The sequence below is a fragment of the Kryptolebias marmoratus genome, linkage group LG6 (genome assembly GCF_001649575.2).
Source record: "Kryptolebias marmoratus isolate JLee-2015 linkage group LG6, ASM164957v2, whole genome shotgun sequence".
In the NCBI taxonomy this organism is placed as follows: Eukaryota; Metazoa; Chordata; class Actinopteri; order Cyprinodontiformes; family Rivulidae; genus Kryptolebias; species Kryptolebias marmoratus.
The window spans coordinates 6,648,784-6,667,331 of NC_051435.1; the positions used below are offsets into that span (position 1 = coordinate 6,648,784).

The 18,548-nt window shown below is 35.9% G+C and overlaps 1 protein-coding gene across 4 annotated transcripts in view; it reads right to left on the bottom strand.

Moving 5' to 3' along the window:
* Positions 1-18,548, bottom strand: part of thsd7ba (thrombospondin, type I, domain containing 7Ba) — a 188,484-nt gene that overhangs the window by 10,622 nt on the left and 159,314 nt on the right. For all 4 annotated transcript variants that reach the window (XM_017420752.3, XM_025006907.2, XM_025006908.2 and 1 more), the window contains 5 exons: positions 14,568-14,712; positions 9,209-9,324; positions 8,139-8,256; positions 4,859-5,004; positions 1,834-2,002 (listed from right to left, as the gene is read on the bottom strand). In XM_017420752.3, the coding sequence (XP_017276241.1) occupies positions 1,834-2,002; positions 4,859-5,004; positions 8,139-8,256; positions 9,209-9,324; positions 14,568-14,712 (694 nt within the window). The remainder of the gene's footprint in view (positions 1-1,833; positions 2,003-4,858; positions 5,005-8,138; positions 8,257-9,208; positions 9,325-14,567; positions 14,713-18,548) is intronic.

The following is an 18,548-nucleotide window of genomic DNA, read 5'->3' on the forward strand; positions in this document are numbered from 1 at the left end:
AAACATAGATTCCCAGAAGGCTTTTTACTCAGTCTTTATGTATAATAAATGTAGAATACACATCTAATTTATTCAATCTGCTTCTTGAACGAGTTCTTTCAAATTACACTGTTTACAGACAGGATTTGTACAATAACAGTAACACACCTGGCATTAAGCCGAACAGGCTATCTCATGTTTAGAGGCAAAATCAGCATGTAGTAGAAAAGTATAGCTCCCTAAGAAATGCACTGATGTGCTGATTAAATGTGTTTACACTCCAGCTTCATAGAAACTGCCTATAGAGCTTGAGTGTGTGTGCAGTGTCTTTTTCACTATTTTATTTAGAGACAGATATACTACAGTCTCATATCTTTTTTTTAGAAGTCATAGTAGAACACAGCCAAACAACAAAACATACTACAAATCCAGAAAACAACTGAAAATAACCAAACTATAGCAATATTAGTGTATTAGTGTATATTACTGTCTGTTACTAAAACATCTTATGAACCACTGCAAACATTTTAAGGAAATTAATATTAAAATCAAAATAAACATTTCATGGACATCTATACTGATTAACCTGATTCAAGATGGCTGCCACAGACAACTGAACACAACCCCCACCCCCAAAATGTCTATAACTTAATCAGTTATATAGAAATTAAGCTAAAACTTGGTGTGATAGTATCCAGGACTGATCCCAAATACATGTTCTGACAGCTGACAGATTGTGCAAGATCTTTGTTTACAGTTTTGGCAATAACCATTTGGAGTCAACCCTTCACGAAACTTGTTGTAACTTAATTTCCTTTGAAAATATTAGCTAATTATAAAAAATGTATATTTATCAATGCGTGTTATTGCCCTATGTTATTGCTTTACTTTACAGAGTTATTAAAGCTGTCTTGGTTAGAACAAGAATAATCTGAAACCCTGATGATGATGAGTTTGTAAGATTACTATTTTAAATATGTAAATGATTGTAAAACAATATCAGGAAAATATTACTGAATCCTTAAACCAAAAAAAACAAACATTTGTTTTTATTTTTATATGTATTCTTTTCATACAGACTTTTGAAAATAACTGTAAATGTGTTCAAAATTGATCTTATTTTAAAACAGTTTTCTTCAGATGAAGGTTTGATTTTTGCCAATGAAAATTTATTACTTTTACACCAGCTCTCCCCATGGAGCACTCCCATCGGCATTAACTGCATGCCTGCGATAAGTAGAGTGATTGCAAAAGACAAGGTGATTGCTCCAGGCAGTGCGATCTAGTAATTGTTTCAATTAGCACATAATAATTTTTTCATGCTTTATTTGTTTGTAAGTTATTACATAATTGAGTGGGAAACAAAAGAGTTGTGTTGTCAAGTTATTGATTACAAAGTCTGTTTGTTTTTGAGTTATTCAAGAGTAACTGTTGGAGCAACGGGGCTCCTGTTAGCCCAAAACTTCTGTTTATTTTTATGTTAGAGAGCAATGTTTTCTCTCCTTATCAGACAGGTCAAACCAGATCATGTACTGTTAAACAGGCCATTAGTTAATTTATGACTTTTATTGATTTTGCAATTATTAAGCAGTTGAAAATGTCAAGCAGTGGAGGGAGAGGACAATATATTAGGTAACAACTGCAAATACTTTGTGTTAAAGGGGAAAAAAATGATGATTGAGTGTTCAGTTAGACGAACTCGATAAGCATTAGAGGTTTGGATCTAAATGTCAACAGTTATAAATAATTTTTGCAGTCAAGTTTTTTTTTTCCAACTACAAAAGCTATGTTCTTGTAATCAAAATACCAACAGAGCAAATGTGAGAGTTCTAATAAATTTGTATGTGTCCTTGCCTGGGCAGGGCACGAAGCACGGCTGCTCCATCTCCTGAAGGAGCTGCTGCTTCTGCACGTCTCCACAAAGCTCCGTCTCTTCGGGCTGAGGAGGAGACTCGTGCCAGTTCCCCTGGTGGACGACGCACGACAGGTTTCTTGTCCGCAGCCCCTCGCCACACTTTGCTCCCTGCAGAGATGCCAACACGGATGGGATTATTCCTATACCTATACCACAATTCCTCCTGCTGTGCCTATTTCATCGAGTTCAGCAGAGTTTTTACCTGTGACTATGTGTGTTCACGTGTCTGTTAGTACAATATGTCATAAACCATTGAATGGATTTTATTTAAATTTGCATAGAAATTTGCAGAGTCAACCTGATTCAAGAAGGCTGTCTTAGCCAATTGAACTTCAAAACAAAAATGGTTGTAACTGTTAATTTTACAGAAGTTAAATAAAAATTTATTGCGATAGCCACTGAGAGTCAGTAACAACACATACTCTAAGCATGACATATTGCAATATCTCATATAAATCTATATTTTAAGAAACATTTTTAACATTTTAACATTTTTGCCAAGTTTTTATGGCTGAATAAATTCAAAATGTATTTCAAAACTGTTAAAATATAACCTTTTAACAACAATCAGCAGCTTAGACCTTCTATAAGCAGCTTTGGAGCAATGAAGCTAAATTAATTGGTGCCCTCAAAGCAGGCGAAGGCTCAAAGGCGATAGCAAAGTGTTTTCAAGCGGCTATATTCTCAGTTTGGTTTATAATGTATTCAAGTAACGACAAGAACCACAGAGGTCAAGTTGAGGTCTGCAAGTCCAAGAAAACTTTCAAAGAGAACTGTCGAGGGACTGCTACAAAGGCAAATCAAAACCCTTGTATGACTGAAGAAGATTTTGCAGACTGGAAGTGGTGAGGGTTTTTCGCTGAGCAGAAAATATTGTGTCTAAGTGGAAAATCTGAAGTTTCCAAGTAAGGTTATTAAAATGACTGGTTTGAAACAACAACCTATTTAGTGACAGAAAGGGGGAGATTACACAAAAAGGAGACTTTTTTTGTGCCTAAAACACATTTATCTTTCTTTTTTTTAATGTATTTTTCTTCAGCAAAATTATGGTTCCGAACATGATTCAATGGCAGTCCTGACTTTAAAAAAAAAATTAATACTAATTATTTCCAAAAGTTAAGAAATTGCAGGGTTGAAAAACAAATAGTTTACTGTTTAAAGTGAAGCTAATTTGAAACAATAATAAAAATGTTTCAACAAATAAAACAGACATAGCTGCAGAGAGCTAGGTCCCAAACTGTGCTTACTTTTCCTAAGATAAACACAATGAACACAACACTCTGTGATGATGTTCGGTTGTAGGGTTGGATGGATTCTGAATAGAGATCACAGCATGAGGTCTCCTGCTGCTTTAGGCTTCAAAGTTCAAGGTTTATGATGTGCTTTCAGAAAGGCTCATTTGCATACCTCAGTTGTGTAAAAAAGTGGCCATTCAACTTCCTGTTGCCTTTCTATTCCCTTAAACCAATCTGGTCATTCTCCTCTGATCTGTTGCCATACTTTCTCATGGTTTGGGTCTTTGTTTAGCTCTTGTTTTATGTTAACCTTTTTCATTTTAAGTTGAGGTGGTTTTTATTGTTAAGATGATTTTACATTATGTTCTTGTAATTCTGGTCATAGCCTCTTTTTACCCTCTGTTGTTCTTGTTCTAGCTCATCTCCTCGCTCCTCCATCTTTCATCCATAAACGGCACACCTGTGGTCCCTCACTGATTCTCCCTCCCAGTGAGTATACTGTATCCTCCTTGGCTGATTAGTTAGTTGTCAGATCCTCCTGTTAGTTTTGGTTTGTTCTGCTCATATTGTATTTTGTGCTGGCCTGAATTCCTGCCTTTTGATTTTAATTAAGGTTCAAGCTTTGATACTGAATCTGCCTCCTGCTCTCTTGCATTTGGGTCCAACCCTTCATTGATCAAGGCATTTCCACACCAAAAACTGCCACTTATTTCTTTCACAAACCATTTTCTGTAAACACTAGTTAGTTGTATGTGATTTTGTTGGCACATGAGCAGTTTTTTAGACTGAGACCAGCACATTGAACACCAACCATCATACTACAAACATTAATTTAAATTGCCTTCCTTTCCATTCAGATTCCCAGTTTGACCTTCAGTGGGTTGTGTTTACCATGTCTGTATGCCCTGAGATAAGGAGCTGTTGCAATGTTGTGAGCTGATTAGATATTTATGTTCAGGCAAAAAAACCCTCCAAACTCTACCAGACTTTATTTGTTAAAATTTACCTTCTGCATTGAGATTGCAGATAATTTTGCATTTTAAATTTCTGCTCAGAAATTAATTTTATTGTTAAATAGTAAAACAAACAACATCTGTCCTAGCTGTATACCAAACTGGCCAATTTAAAAAAAATGTTTTCTTTCTTTCTTTTTATTTATTTTTTGTGCCAAAACCATCCTCAGCTACTATTTAGTTATTGGCACACTTGGGTCTGTTCCTTAGAATTTAATTGGGCTTATTATGTATTTATTATCAAGTTACACAATTCTAAACTTTAGCAGCCTTTAGCAGTTTAAACCAGCCAAATATATTGTATATTGTGCTGTAAATTGTAAGTAAAGTGGTTGCAAGATCTAAGTTTTTAAAAGAGTAAATCTGAGGAGTGAATGTCATGAGTGGTCCTGCTTCTTCTCATTATCTAAACTTCTTTCATATATAATATTCTAAATTGCAACTTATGAGTACAAGGCAACTTATTTTCCACTGTACTTAGTTTCCTTCAAAGTAATTGGTTTGCATACTTCTTCTAAGATTATTGAAAACGATTTTACATTCTGATCTTTAAAGATGGACAAGTTTTGATAAGGTCCCTAGAGGCCTCCAAAGATAAGTGCATGCTAAACAGCTCATATATCTCATAGGACTAAAAACTTTATAGGAAAAAACAGACACAAAAAATTAGACATACATACATCATTATATATTTCAGTTTTCAATGTAGGTCATACCTCTACAGTGCATGGAGACCAGTCGCTCAGTAACCACATATAGCAAGGCCTTATGGGACATGGTTTGGTCTGGCTGAGCTGGTTGGGACAGTGGCGACCCTCCTCATGAGCCTCCTGCAGGATTCTCCGGCTGCGCTTTGAGTGACCTACATAACATCAAGGCCGACACACCATTTTGAAGAACTGTTAAACAGACTTGAGAACATCTGCAAGATGCAGCCTAGTTTTTAAAATTAAATACTTTTTTTGCCTGCATCTGTGAAACTCAACTAAAGTGACATTTTGCAACCCCACTGTTAGCATGACAAATTGCTATTGTACGAAAAAACAATACAATGTGGGATTCATACTCTTAGAACTGAACTGCATGCAAGACACTGTTAGAAACAAATGCATCAGTGCACAAACATAAGGCTCCATGAAGTCAAAGTTATGAAAACAAATGGCTCATATAAATAAATAATTTTTATTTAGAAAAGAACAAAAAGAGGCTCGGCATTCCTTCTACTCTCTGAAGTTTTTCTTCCATTACAAAAAATAAAAAATAAAAAATAGTGCAACAGCACAATTCCTGAGTCACTGTGCCACTTTATGCTCAGAACTAACAGTTTCTGGCCAAAGAACCTTGTACTGTGTGAGTCATTAATATTGTGTGAAGGGAAAAGTTTGGTGAATGGTTTCAGAGTCGTGAGAGTTGCACACTGAAGTTCAGCATACACACACAAAAAATAGGGTTTCAATTTAATTTTTTTTCAATTTAGTACCCATTCAGATACACCATAGTCTTTAATATTTTAGAAATAAACTTTGTGTATAAACTATTTTTTTAAGTTCTAAGGTGTAGGAAAATTGACTGGGTCAACTCATGGTATGGGGTAAAAGTGTGTGGTGGTGTGGTGTTTTCCACTGTTGCCTCACAATTCAAACCTACACCAGAGCCTTTCTGCCAGGAGGCTGTATTTTTCTCCTGTATCTGTCTGCCTTTTTAATATTATTATTATTCAGCTACTCAGACTTCCTCTCACAGTTCAAATGATGCATTTCAAGTTAACTAAAAAATTGATTCAGTATTGTGCATTAATCTCTATCTCCTCTTGACACTCAATAGCTGCTCAAAGTTTGATATAGAGTTCAACAGAAGGCACACGATGCTCCAGATCAGGTCAAATCTTGAGTACATGGTTCTCATTTTACCTTGTTAATGACGCATGGATGTATAAAGTGGTCCTGATTGCATCCTTAGGTCATTTGAGACCTCTTTGAGTCTGGTGTATGGTTGTTATAAAAACTCTGAGACTGTCAAGTTTGGTGTATTGAGAAGACCCAAAAAAATGCAGGCACAGAGACAGAGTACAAGAAATCAGAATCAAAACTTTGATTAAGAAAACAAACAGATAAGACATCAAACAACAGACAGCAGTTGCTAACAGTAGGGTACGGTAATCTGTCATGTAAAACAAAGGACTATTTAACCATTGAGGAGTGATTACTAAGTGCAAGCAGCTGGTTGATTAGCTGATGGACAGCAGGTGGGAAGAGCTAAGTATCAAACGGAAGCTGAGTAAGCAATCAGTGACACAGAGAAGAACCAACTAAAGAACAAAAAGCAAGGACAACAATGACAAAACAACTATCATACTTTAAAATGTTTAAATTGGATACATTTTAGCTACAATCTCATTTTTTACAACAAAAACAAAAATGTAAATGAGAGTAGTTGTGTTTTGTTATAGGAGAGAGCAGGAGAGAAGCAAACCTATGTAAAAGCTTCCTTTATAGAAACTAGCCTAATTGAAAACATGTTGCTGTGAGAAAACAGACCATATCTGGCTTCATATAATTAAGCACTGATTGATGAATGCAAACAAGAACATTTTGAAATTGTAAATATAGTTCAGAATGTTTAATTGGTGAATAATAAACATGAATTATTTCAGTTTAATGTGTGTGAACCAAACTCTAATCTAGTTCTTGTTGAGTTCAAACTTGCACAACACTGATTCTACGTTGACAGCAGGTGTGAGCATGGAAGATTTTTCCCAATAGATGTAACAGAACATAAAGATACTTTTTGTCTCAAGAGAAGCACAAAAGTTCTTTCAAAAGTTCAGTCGAGAAGCTGCAAAAATGTACAAAGTCTTATGGTGCAGTGTTTGTATCCTACCAAGGTATAGCTGGAGAAACAAAGCATTTGTACCTTTTTGGGACTATTTCTGAATGCTGATTTCTTAGAGTGTAGGGTCCAGTGAGGATCAGTAAAGAAATAACCTCAATTGGCCATCCAATAAACAGAAGTTGTGATTGTGTGTGTGTTTCGCTCGGAGAGATGCTGAGCTCTGTAAGCCTCAGGCAGACACAGCAAAAAGCAGCTCTGCTCTGCCATCTAAAAAAAAATCAAACCCAAAACATTAACACTCCCATGGTAACCTGACAAAACAGGATCTTTGCATCGTCTGACACAGATACGACACAAATCCCTCATCAAGGCTGAAAGATGTGTTTGACTAGGTGTCAAATAGAACTGAGAAAGTGGCAGAAAGAGTCACAGCTACCGTAACAGAGCTGTGAGAGACACAGAAACTGTCTCGAGTTTGAATCCTCAGCTGAAAGCTAAGTGTGAGCGAAAAGAAGTGAGGGGTTAAGTTTGAGTTGACAGACAGCCAGCGACAAATTAAAATGAATGAACTTGAAGAGACAGAGCCGAGTCTTTCTAATTAGCAGGATAACAAGCTTTTCTCTTTGGGAGAGTGGCTTTGGGAAGCCAAGGAAACAATATATGGATCCAGGTTAAATCATTAACTTTTGTATATTGCATGAGGTCGTGACGTGACTTTCTCAAAGTGATGCATAGCAAGCCACAGGTTGGTGATTACTGAATGCATTTTTCCCAATCATGCATATTTAAGCATGCTAAATAATTTATGGCATCTATCTATACAGGTGAGCTGCATGAAATTTATTCATAATTAAGTTTTACCCTTAAGAAGTTTTCGTGTGAGATAAAAACAAAATTGATTCATACATTAAGATAGCAAACTGGGAAAATTATTGTAAACAGTATTAAAAACACACAGAGGACAGTTTTTCTGTGTAATAAGGCTGAGAATTGCACATGCTCGTAAATATTTTAATGCATTTAAATGTATTCATCCGCAATTCAACATCTTGATGAATGCTCGAGTAGATGGAATAATGAGGCTCTAAATATGTGGTCCTCAGTGTGTCTGCTCAGCAGAACGTCATTCCTATTGGTTTAAGTTTGTTTGCTCGTAGTGTTTACCTCGGCTCCCACAGGTGTGCGAGCATTCCGCCCACGGCGACCAGTCAGACAGTATACAGCTCACAGGACAGTCGACCACACAGCTCTGCAACAGCTGCAACTTGTTGATCAAACCAAACTGTGGGAAACAAGAACTGAACTTAGTGGAAGGCCTGCTAATTATTTCCAGTAAAATAGAAAAAAAAGAGGGAACAGCTACATTTTCATGTTCTAAATGAGCTACAGTTCATTTCAGGATGGTGGAGATACAGCAGCTGAATAAGATTACCATTAATGAAGCTTCCAGTTGTTATTGAGCTTTACTAATACACTCACATGTAAAATTATAATTCATACTGCTCATTTAAATGCTTTACATAGCCATACTTAGCAAAGAAAAAGAACATTAAACAATTTATCTTAATCAAACTTTTAATGCAACATGATCCCAGATGTAAGTGGAGGAAACTGTAAGTGCAGAACAAAGAAAGTATTTAGTGGAAAAAGGTCCCTGCTTCTACCATCATTGCCGCATCCTCAAGACAACCATTTGTCTCTGTGCAATTGAGATAAGACAGTACCATTAAGCTCTGTTGACCTAGTGGCAAACTGGCTCATGAAACATTGGTTTGGAGATTAGAAACAACATTTACACTCAAGTGCATAAGACAACTGGGCTTTCAATAATGTATAAAGTATGGGAGGAGAGCAGGAGCTGCAGCGCAGCAAGAACTATCAATATCTCTTCATTTGAAAAAAAAAAAAAGCTAAATTAAGCCATCTTTTAGAGTAAAATATAGCTTGCTCTCCAGAGTTAGATTCACTTACAATGTGGACTGCTTTCATGAAAACAATATTATTGCACATTTTAGTTCTTCACCACAAATTGTTTTTTTGTTTTGTTGTTGTTTCAAAGCCGGGATATTGTATACAGTGCTTACACTGTAAATTTACAGCACAAAACACAAACTATGAGGACAAACATTACACTAAAACTGTCTTAATTAGTTGCTTTTAACCTTCTGTCTATTATAGAAAAAATAAGACAAACAAGTGACTTACATTCAGAATGGGAATAATATGTGCATTACCTGCTTGCACTTCTGCAACTCCATAACTTTTCCATCACTGCGAACACAGTCTAGGTGGCGCAAACGTAATCCACCACCACAGATGGCATTTTCACTCAGCTGGCATGTACTCCATTCTACAAAGAGAAAAACATCAAGTCTGCATTAGTCTTTTTTTCTTTTTTCACGAGAGATCTGACAGCATTTTACAGACAAAATTACTGATATAAAAGTAATTCACTGAAAATAACTGTGACACAGACATGTCCATCCATCAATCTATCCATCCATTTTCTATAACCACTTTTTTTCTGTTTGGGGGTCACTGGAGAGCTGGTGCCTATTATCTGCGGCTTATGGGCAAGAGGAGGGGTACATGCTGGGTAGGTCGCCAGTCTGACATGAGACCAACACAAAGTCAAACAAGACACACAACCATGCATGCTTACACACACACACGTAATGGCGATTTAGAAGCTCCACTTAACCTAACATATTTGCTTTTGGTCTGTAGGAGGAAAGCAGAGTACACAGAGAAAACCCACACATGCATGGGTAGAGCATCTCAACCGCACATAAAGGAATAGTATCTAAGAAAAGTATCTCACTGGGCTGCGGCTGTTGGAGACTAATTGCTACTCAAAACTGTGAAAAAATAGGCAGTTTTTTTGTTGCAGTCTCGCTGAATGAGGGTTTGCAACCAAGTGACTTGTGAGCTGTGCAGCCGTGTCAAGAGTAGCCAATTGTTGAAAATCACAGCCTATTTTCATGTGTGATGCTTGCAGAACTGTTTTCTTGGCCATGCACAATTTTTCATTGCCCACCTCAGCCCACATCATACCTTTCTTGGCCTGCTTTGTACCCGTCTTGGCAGCCACCCACACATTTGTGATTTACTCTGATTGAGTACACTTGAAATGTAGAAAGGCAGATTTGGACCAGGTTTAATAACTTTTGTTTATCATTAATGTGGTTTTTAAATCTGGACTTCCAGACTGTCGCCCTGAATGTTTACTGTCAAATAAGAGCTCCCATGCAGGTGTCAAAATAAAGCTCTAGTGCTCTAGAATTTGAGAATAGTTTGAGACACCTGCAACATCTTTGATTATTTTGAGAAAAAAAATTGTCTCACAAAATTTCTAAATGTGTTCAAAACTAAAGCAAATAGCTGTGAGACTGTGCCAACTCTTCACCAACAGTTGTATGGCCCAACACACTGACACAAAATATGAATCAACTGAAACAGACGTTTTATTTTTTTGTCTCAGAATAAGCAATCCTGGTCAGCATGTCTGTATTAATTTTCATGTTTCTCAATAGCTGATCAACCTGTTTGCTTCACTCATTGTGTTGGAGCTTGAATGGGGGCGGTGTGGTGTATACATGAGCAGTTTCAGGAATTTTGTTTAAATGCTATTTTCTGCCATGCTTCACAGCAAAATACAAAAATCGACCTTGCCGTTCTTAAGGGATCTGTTGTGAAATATTATGAGGTTACAAAGGAGCGCACAATTCTTTTTCAGATAATGCTAACATTATGTTTATGATCACAGTTGAAGCCACTGGGTTTTTCATATCTTTGTACACCAAGAGATGGATGCAATCCACCCAAAAGAGGACACTCTTTCTCCAGACATCTTCAAACTAGTCTAGCTTGTGCTTTCCTCTGTGAATTTCAAGACGTGACTTGTGAAAAGTGCACAAATGGAGCCTAAAGCCAAACAGAAAACCTATTTTAAGGATGTAATGCATGCCACCTAATGTGAGCTCACATTCTATGTTAGAAAAACCTCTGGCTATGTTGAGGGCGGGTTTAGTGGCCCCCAGTCCTAATACGAACCCACGGGGCATCATCTGTTCGGTCCTAATGCAATTTACTGTGTTGCCTAGCAACAAGGGAAGCTGTGCTCTGATCCTAAGCCTGATCCACAGAGACAAGGAAAAGACCTCACAAATTAGACCAAGCATCACAAGTATGATCTCAAAACTCAACACTGCATTTCCCCATGCCCCAGAGAACATGACAACGGAGCCCAAAGAAGATCAGGAGACAGGATGCAGAGACAGGTGAAGAATCAACACAAATACAGTTAATTTACATTCATTTTAATGTCATAAACAAACAGAAATTTTGTCCAGTAAAGCTTAGATCAGCATACATGCTTTGGGGTTTTTCCTCTTCCTTTCAGCTCTTATACGCATGCAATTTTGTAAATGATAGATATGCAATGTTGTGAATCTGTGTCAAAGCAAAAGTAAGTTTTTTGGTCCTGAACTACTTTAAATACCTCATTTGTAGTCAATGCTTTTTTTCTTATCAATATTCTCATGTAAGACATTTGCACGATACTTGACTTGTGGCTATTTTTGCATACCACAAACAGAAAAGTAAGGAAAGCACCTGCTTCTCACCATTTAATGTCAAATAAACATGCTGAGATTTTCTGGGAAAACGTCAAAAACACAACGTTTCAAAAATATAATTAAGCAATGTAAAGTGTGCAAAATTATTTTTGTGAAATAAAACATATATTCTTGTAGACCTCTACAATAAAAATATAAAACTGTCAATGGAAGTTTTATCAGAATATGATTTTATTTGTTAATTTTAAATCCCTCTGACTGTGTCCAACTTAAAATCTTGTTGCCACTCGTCTCATAACTGAAAAAGGCAGCAAAAAACAATCTCAGCCCAGTTCTGAACAAAGAAAATAAACTCTCAGAGGCAGGTGCAAATCCAGTATGCAGTAATAAAACAGAACTCTCTGTGGATGACAGCATCCTGTGGTTTAAGGTAGTCGCAATAAGTTGAGCACACATACTGTACGTCTGTGAATTGGTAGTCAATATTCTGTCAGCATGATGGAATCAAGCAAACACAAATATGAAAATTTGTTCAAAAAAGGTGACTTAAACCCATGGGGAACAAAAAGGAAAAAAGAAAGAAAGAAAAGAAAAACCTAAAACCTTCCAAGTGTAATATTACTTTTGTCAGGATCTGGGTTTTTGGTTATGTTGTGGCAGTTCTTCTTGTGTTTACTGCTATTGTTTTTCTGTTTTATTTTTTTCATTTGATTGGTCTTTGTGTATTACTCTGTTCCACCAGCCACGGTAGTTTTCTGTAGTTAGCCAGCTCCGCCCACTCTCACCCGTCTCCAGTCCCATTAGTGTCAGCCGCAGCCACTTTTTCTTCCACCTCAACCTTTACATTCAGTCAGTCTGCCACTGATGTGCTTTCATGCCATGCCAGGTTCCCCTCTGTGTCATCCTCCTTGTGATTTTGTCTTTTTTTTTTTTTTTGCTGCCATGACAGCCTTGTTTTGTTTCTTCGTTTTAACAAAACCTTTGGTTCTTCTTGAGCTCCTCGTGTGGCCTGCAACCCTGGGTCTACTCCGGCGTAACCTGACAACTTCAACTGACATAACTTTTAACATTACTTGTTAACTTTAAAAAAATCAAACAAATATTTAATTTTGGGTGATGAAAAAAAAAATTAAAAACACAAACTCAAAATAAATGAAAAATGAAAGTGTAACCAACTGTTATTGTAATCCAATCAGTAATGGACACGAAGACACATTTCACATTGTTATGTGTCTTGCCGCTTTCAGATTGTATTAAGAAGATTGTTAGTCTCATAAACATAAAACACAATGTTTTTCTTTCTTTCATGTTTATCTGTGCTGGCATGATGGGTGCATGCACACAGACTGAACTGCCTATGAATGTTCTTTCTTTTGATTCAGTATTCAGGCATTTAATCTGTCTTTATACTCTGTTTTTTTTATTTGGCATTGTTAGCAAAAGTATCTATGGAAAGTCTTTTAGTCTGTCTTTTTTGAATTATTTCACTCACTGACTGTCAGCTGTGCAATGTGGAGAAATTTTAAAAACAAATCTGTGAGACAAACAGGGTTATTCAGGAAAAGACAAAAGGCCTAGTCTAAACGCTGCTTCAGAAACAAACCCTGATCCAATAAAAAAACTAAACAACAAAAAACTGTATTGCATTGATCATCAAGTAGTGGCCTGTGGGCCACTTCTGGACTGCAAGAGGCCCTCTTCCCGCCTGTTGGAGTGGGCTGTTTGGTGGGGTGTTCTGATCAATCAGAGCTGTGAACATAAAGGCCAACTTTTGGAGTGTGACAATATTTCCTCCGTGACCGTGAACAAAAAGCTTATCTTCCTGTCACCTATAAGCAGTTTCATCAGTTTCCATTCTGAATATACAAGAAAGAAAACAACTTAAAACCACACACACACACAAATGGATCATACATTTGTCAAAGAATTGTCCACTTATTTTATCATAACAAATATGGATAAAATAGTTACAATTTATAAATAAACATTAAATCTAACATCTAATACTAAACAGGCTAAATAGACCTAATAACCTTTAAAAAAAATATGTATTATTATTATTATAAGTAGTAGTAGTAGTAGTAGTAGTAGTAGTAGTAGTAGTATTTGCATTAAAGACTGGTCCACAGAGTATCTGCTCAGGAGCGTAGATTTTGGGCCCTGAGTAATTTTTGTGGGTGAGCTTTACAGTTACATGTCTTTACCAGTATCCAAACATTACAAAGAAAAAAAAGTGAAGTTTTAAATAGGGATGCACCAATACCAATACCAGTATTGGTATACTGGATACGGTCTGTGTGTACTCAGACTCATTTTCATAAAAATGTTCTGATACAACAAAACGTGAAACCACTTCATGGCAGGTTAATTGAGCAGCTAGGTTTTAGATAGGGAACTATGTCAGGAGTATGGAAACGCTTCATGTATCAGTAAATACTCAAATGTAACTATGTGTACTAGGTTTGAATAAAATGGGGTATCTGTGCATCCCTAGTTTTAAAAATTAGGTAGGGTTGACAGTTGTGATTGCAGCTAACAAAACAGCATTTGCTTGTATCTGACACAAATTAGACTTTTAGTAAGCCCAGGTGGCTTTGACAAAGAGATAAAGACAGACTGCTAGGCAGCTTCTCATTTGGAATTTAAGAGCAGAGACACAAGACGAGGCTGTTCAACCAGACAGTTCTTATCCCGTTTAGGAGTCACAAGGGGCCAAAAACCTGAATGATTTATTCAGACACTCTGATGTATAGAAAAATGAATGGAACAGTAGAATTGACTTTTCTGATATACTGTAATCCAAGTCTCCAGACAAACCCAAGGCAAAAAAAACAAACACGAAGAAACAATAATGTGTGTGTGTGGGTGTGTGGGTGTATACCATTTAAATAGTTTTCTTAAGTGATCTCTTTAAGCAGATATATTAAAACAGTTTTAAAAGCAGAATCACAAACAGTGCTGCCCAGTTTTGCTTAACAACCATCTCTGCTCAGTCATTATGTGCACATCATCCTACCTGACACACTGTACTGGTAGGTGAAGCAGGTACTGTTGAGAACACAAGGTTCTGACTGAACCGATTCTGGACAAGCTCCATTGTCCGAAGCTGGGAGGCGGAGGATGTGTCTGGTTCTGTTCTTCGAAGATCCTTGGTCACATTCCTGTAATAATAACACAGAAAAAGTAACTTTAGGTTGAGAAACAGCTGTAAATTAGGCTATCTTTGCATGCATATTAATGAAGAATTGATTTAAACATAAATATGAATTAAAGCATCACATAATGTTTCTGTTAATCTAAGAGTCAGAGAATCCTTTGTTGTAATTACTTAATATGTTTTAGCCTTGTGCTATAGAAAATCTTGAGTTATCTGCTATCATTGAATAAGCTTCATGTGTTAAAAATAGTCTGCATGAACAAATTATATACAGTATTTGTCCTTGTATGATAAGTGTTCTTTACAGATGTAACTTTAATTAGGTTTCGTGGGCTTTTATAGCAAACCCATCTTTTTCTAGAGTCTGCTCCAGTGTTCAGTTGTCATTTTCAAGGAAGAACTAAGTTTAAATATATTTTAAGGCAATATAAAAATAATATTTCATTTTGTAGCAAATGTTCCTTTTCATTTTTGACAATGGGAATAAATTATATTCACAACTTTACACTTTTTGTAAAACAACAAGAAAAAGGGAAGTTTGATATTTGTTCAGTGCATTTAACATTCCCATTACAATCCTGCTCACATTGCATTATAAATATTTTAAACTGTCCTTCCCATGCAAGTAAGTGCAAAAAAAAGACAAGTGTTAAAACATAAGAAATAGCTTTTAAGGTTTTTAAAAGAAATCACAAAAGCAGCTGAGTGAAAAATGAAAAAAATAATCAATACAAAGAACAAACAAATTCAGATTAAACTTTCAAGAAACCATTCTAACCTGCCAAGCAGATTTGATCATTTTATTGTATGTCTGGAAAACACTACACACTATTACATGCCAGATAAAAAATCACATTACCAGTGATTTACAGCCATGGACTTGTACACATTGAGCTGCTTTTCTAAGTTTCAGCTTAACATATGCATATCTTATGCATTTAGTGTATTTCTAAAAGTTAATTATACCAATTTTTTAAACATGTTAACCAATTGTATTTGGTGAATTTTACTTTCATCACATCTTTGCTTTCAGGTGCACAAAAAGCTTGTGATTGGATTGTATTGATTTTGCAACAAACTGAACTGTAATTGGGTGCAAGGTGAACCTGTTAACTTTTTCTGCTGAACACTCTGAGATGACGTTTGTTCCTTATAAACAAACTGCACTGAAACAATTAGGAAAGTGAACTTTTGAATGATAACATCTCATAATAATGGTATAAGACTCCGGTAATTTAAGAAAATAAGCAGTTATCATCAGAGAGTATGACAAAACCAATGTTCCGATGCTTCTGTGGTTTAATGTTAAGATTTAATGATAATACACAATCAGTGATACTGATCTGTATAATCATATGTCTAAACCTTATCACCTGAGATCTAGGAAGGCAGATGAACTCAGGGGTAATAATTACATACAGAGTAATTATCAGAAATACGTATCATCAGGAAGGGATAGAATGATTAGATTTATTCTAGTCACGTTATGCAAAAAAATGAAAATCTATGGCCTGAGGAAATGTAAATGTGGATAAACTGTGAGCTTCTGATTAAAGGGGAAAAAGATAAAAGTCTTTTTATCGAGCTGGATTTGTCCCTCCACACCTGATGCACGAGGACCTGCACCTCTGTCAGTGTCAGCTGCTAATGAAAAACCTCAGTATGAGGCTCATAAATCAGCTGCACCCATTGTAGTGGTAATGTGTTGTCATTCTCACACAACCTTGCACACATTTGTATGATATATGCAACACACTGCAAAGCGCAGTAATGTCATTGCTCAAAAGTGTTACAGCAGATGAAACATTGGGACCATGTTCAGATACATGTTTTTATTATTTTGCAGTACGTAAAGTTTATTAAAAAAAAGACAAAATCAATAAATCGATAAACATAAAATTATAAAATTACTAAAATAGCTTTAGATTCTGTCTTTCTCTCACTCACTGTATTATGTGTCAGTGTTGCTCTTTAAGCCCAACTCTAACCAGTCATGCTGCCGTTATGGTAACTTCAAGTAAAATTAACAGAGTACTTGCAAGAAACAAATGTTTCTCCCAACAGAACGTATGGGTTAATAAGAGAAGATTCTATGAGGACAAAGCTGCAATATACTGATGTTTACTGTTGATGAAAGTCTGAAATTACAGTAGAAATGAACAGCTTAACTCTACTGGAAAGTCAACATTCTGGTTGTCAGATTGTGCCTTGGGGTTTTGACAAATTTAAAACACAAGTGACATTTTGGAAAGCCATCCACAGCTTATACATGCTAATCTATTATTAACACTGTCTCTCATACAGACATGTATAACCTTATATTTTTTTGAAAACACGAGCATATAAGCATGTTTTTATTTTGAACCAAGATGAAGGTTTATGTTTCATGACTTGAGGGTTTGTGTAACATTACACATTTTAACTTTCATTTCCACTTGTTTGGATATATTTATGCACCAAAACTACTTGGTCTATTGTTCCAAACTATTAAAGTTAAGGTTACTGTAAACTAGACTTTTCAAACATATAGAGCTTGATACCAACACAGCATCACTCATTGCTGCTGTTTGTTATTGTCAAGAATGTGAAAAAATAAATACAACCATTGGAGGTTGGCTGCCCCAGGGTTTGAATCCCTGATCTCCTGTACCAGGAGTTACAGAACAATACCGCTGCTCCAACCTCCCAGTTCATTGCAACACAAGATCAGGCTTTCAACACAAGAGCAATAGAGGCTGGAGTCTACCATATAAGCCAGGACCCAACATGCAGGCAGGCAAAGTGTAAATGGAACACCATGACCAAGTGATTGTACAGGAATATCTGAGTCAGGTACAGGCTGGAGATGTAGCAATCCTGATGTACAGCATGTAACTTAGTGACACATTGTTCATATTTATCTGACAAAACAAACTGGGAAAAATTTGTATTTTTCCATATGCTTTTAACTGTAAATATAAAGCATACTGCTTTAGAATCGCTGTATCTTATGATGGATTGTTGGTTGTTTTTAATTTCTGACAGTGAAACTGTTTTATCAACACTGACTAACAGAATAAGATAAAATGTCTCAGTCAGAAGCTCACACACTAATTAAGAGGTCTCTTGTATCCCTTTTTTCCCTCCATCGTGCTTCTTCTTTAACTCCAATGTTCCAGTTTAGTGAACTGTTATGTCTGACAGAAAACCTATAACATTACTACATGGCAGTGTGATCACTAGCCTGTAGCTACAAACACTGTGGTACATGTGTTGTTGTTTAAGCCTGAGGCCAAACTTTAACAGACAATGGAAACACACCATTAAACAACAATTTACAATTGTACAAAAAACAACTTTTAGTGACAAAAACGTAAAAAGAGTGATTTTGGCTCAGAATAAAAACTAGATAATAAGATCTTTAACAAGCTCCTCAAAGATCTAGGAGAGAAAATCGAACTCAAAAAGAAAATTTTGCACTGTAAATATTTTTAACATAATTTCAGTACTCTTTAGTTAATTTAATAAATGTAAAAAGGAAAGAAAGATATTTCCAGAGTCAGTTTTGATCATCTAAAACACATTAACTTTTTATATTATAAATAGGATTTTAAAAGAAGTCTGAAAGACTATTTTAGGATTTTTGAAGTTTTGAGATGCAAAACCAATTTTATGTCCATTTATTCACTTATTCATTCATTCAGTACAGGTGATAAAAAGGTAAATTTATGACTTTTTTATGATATTTGCTATAATATACATAGGCCATGAGATTAAAAAAAGAACAAAATATTCTTTCCAACAAATAAGTGACAAAAGCAAAATTTGAGTTAACAATCTTACAACTTTGCCAAGAAATGC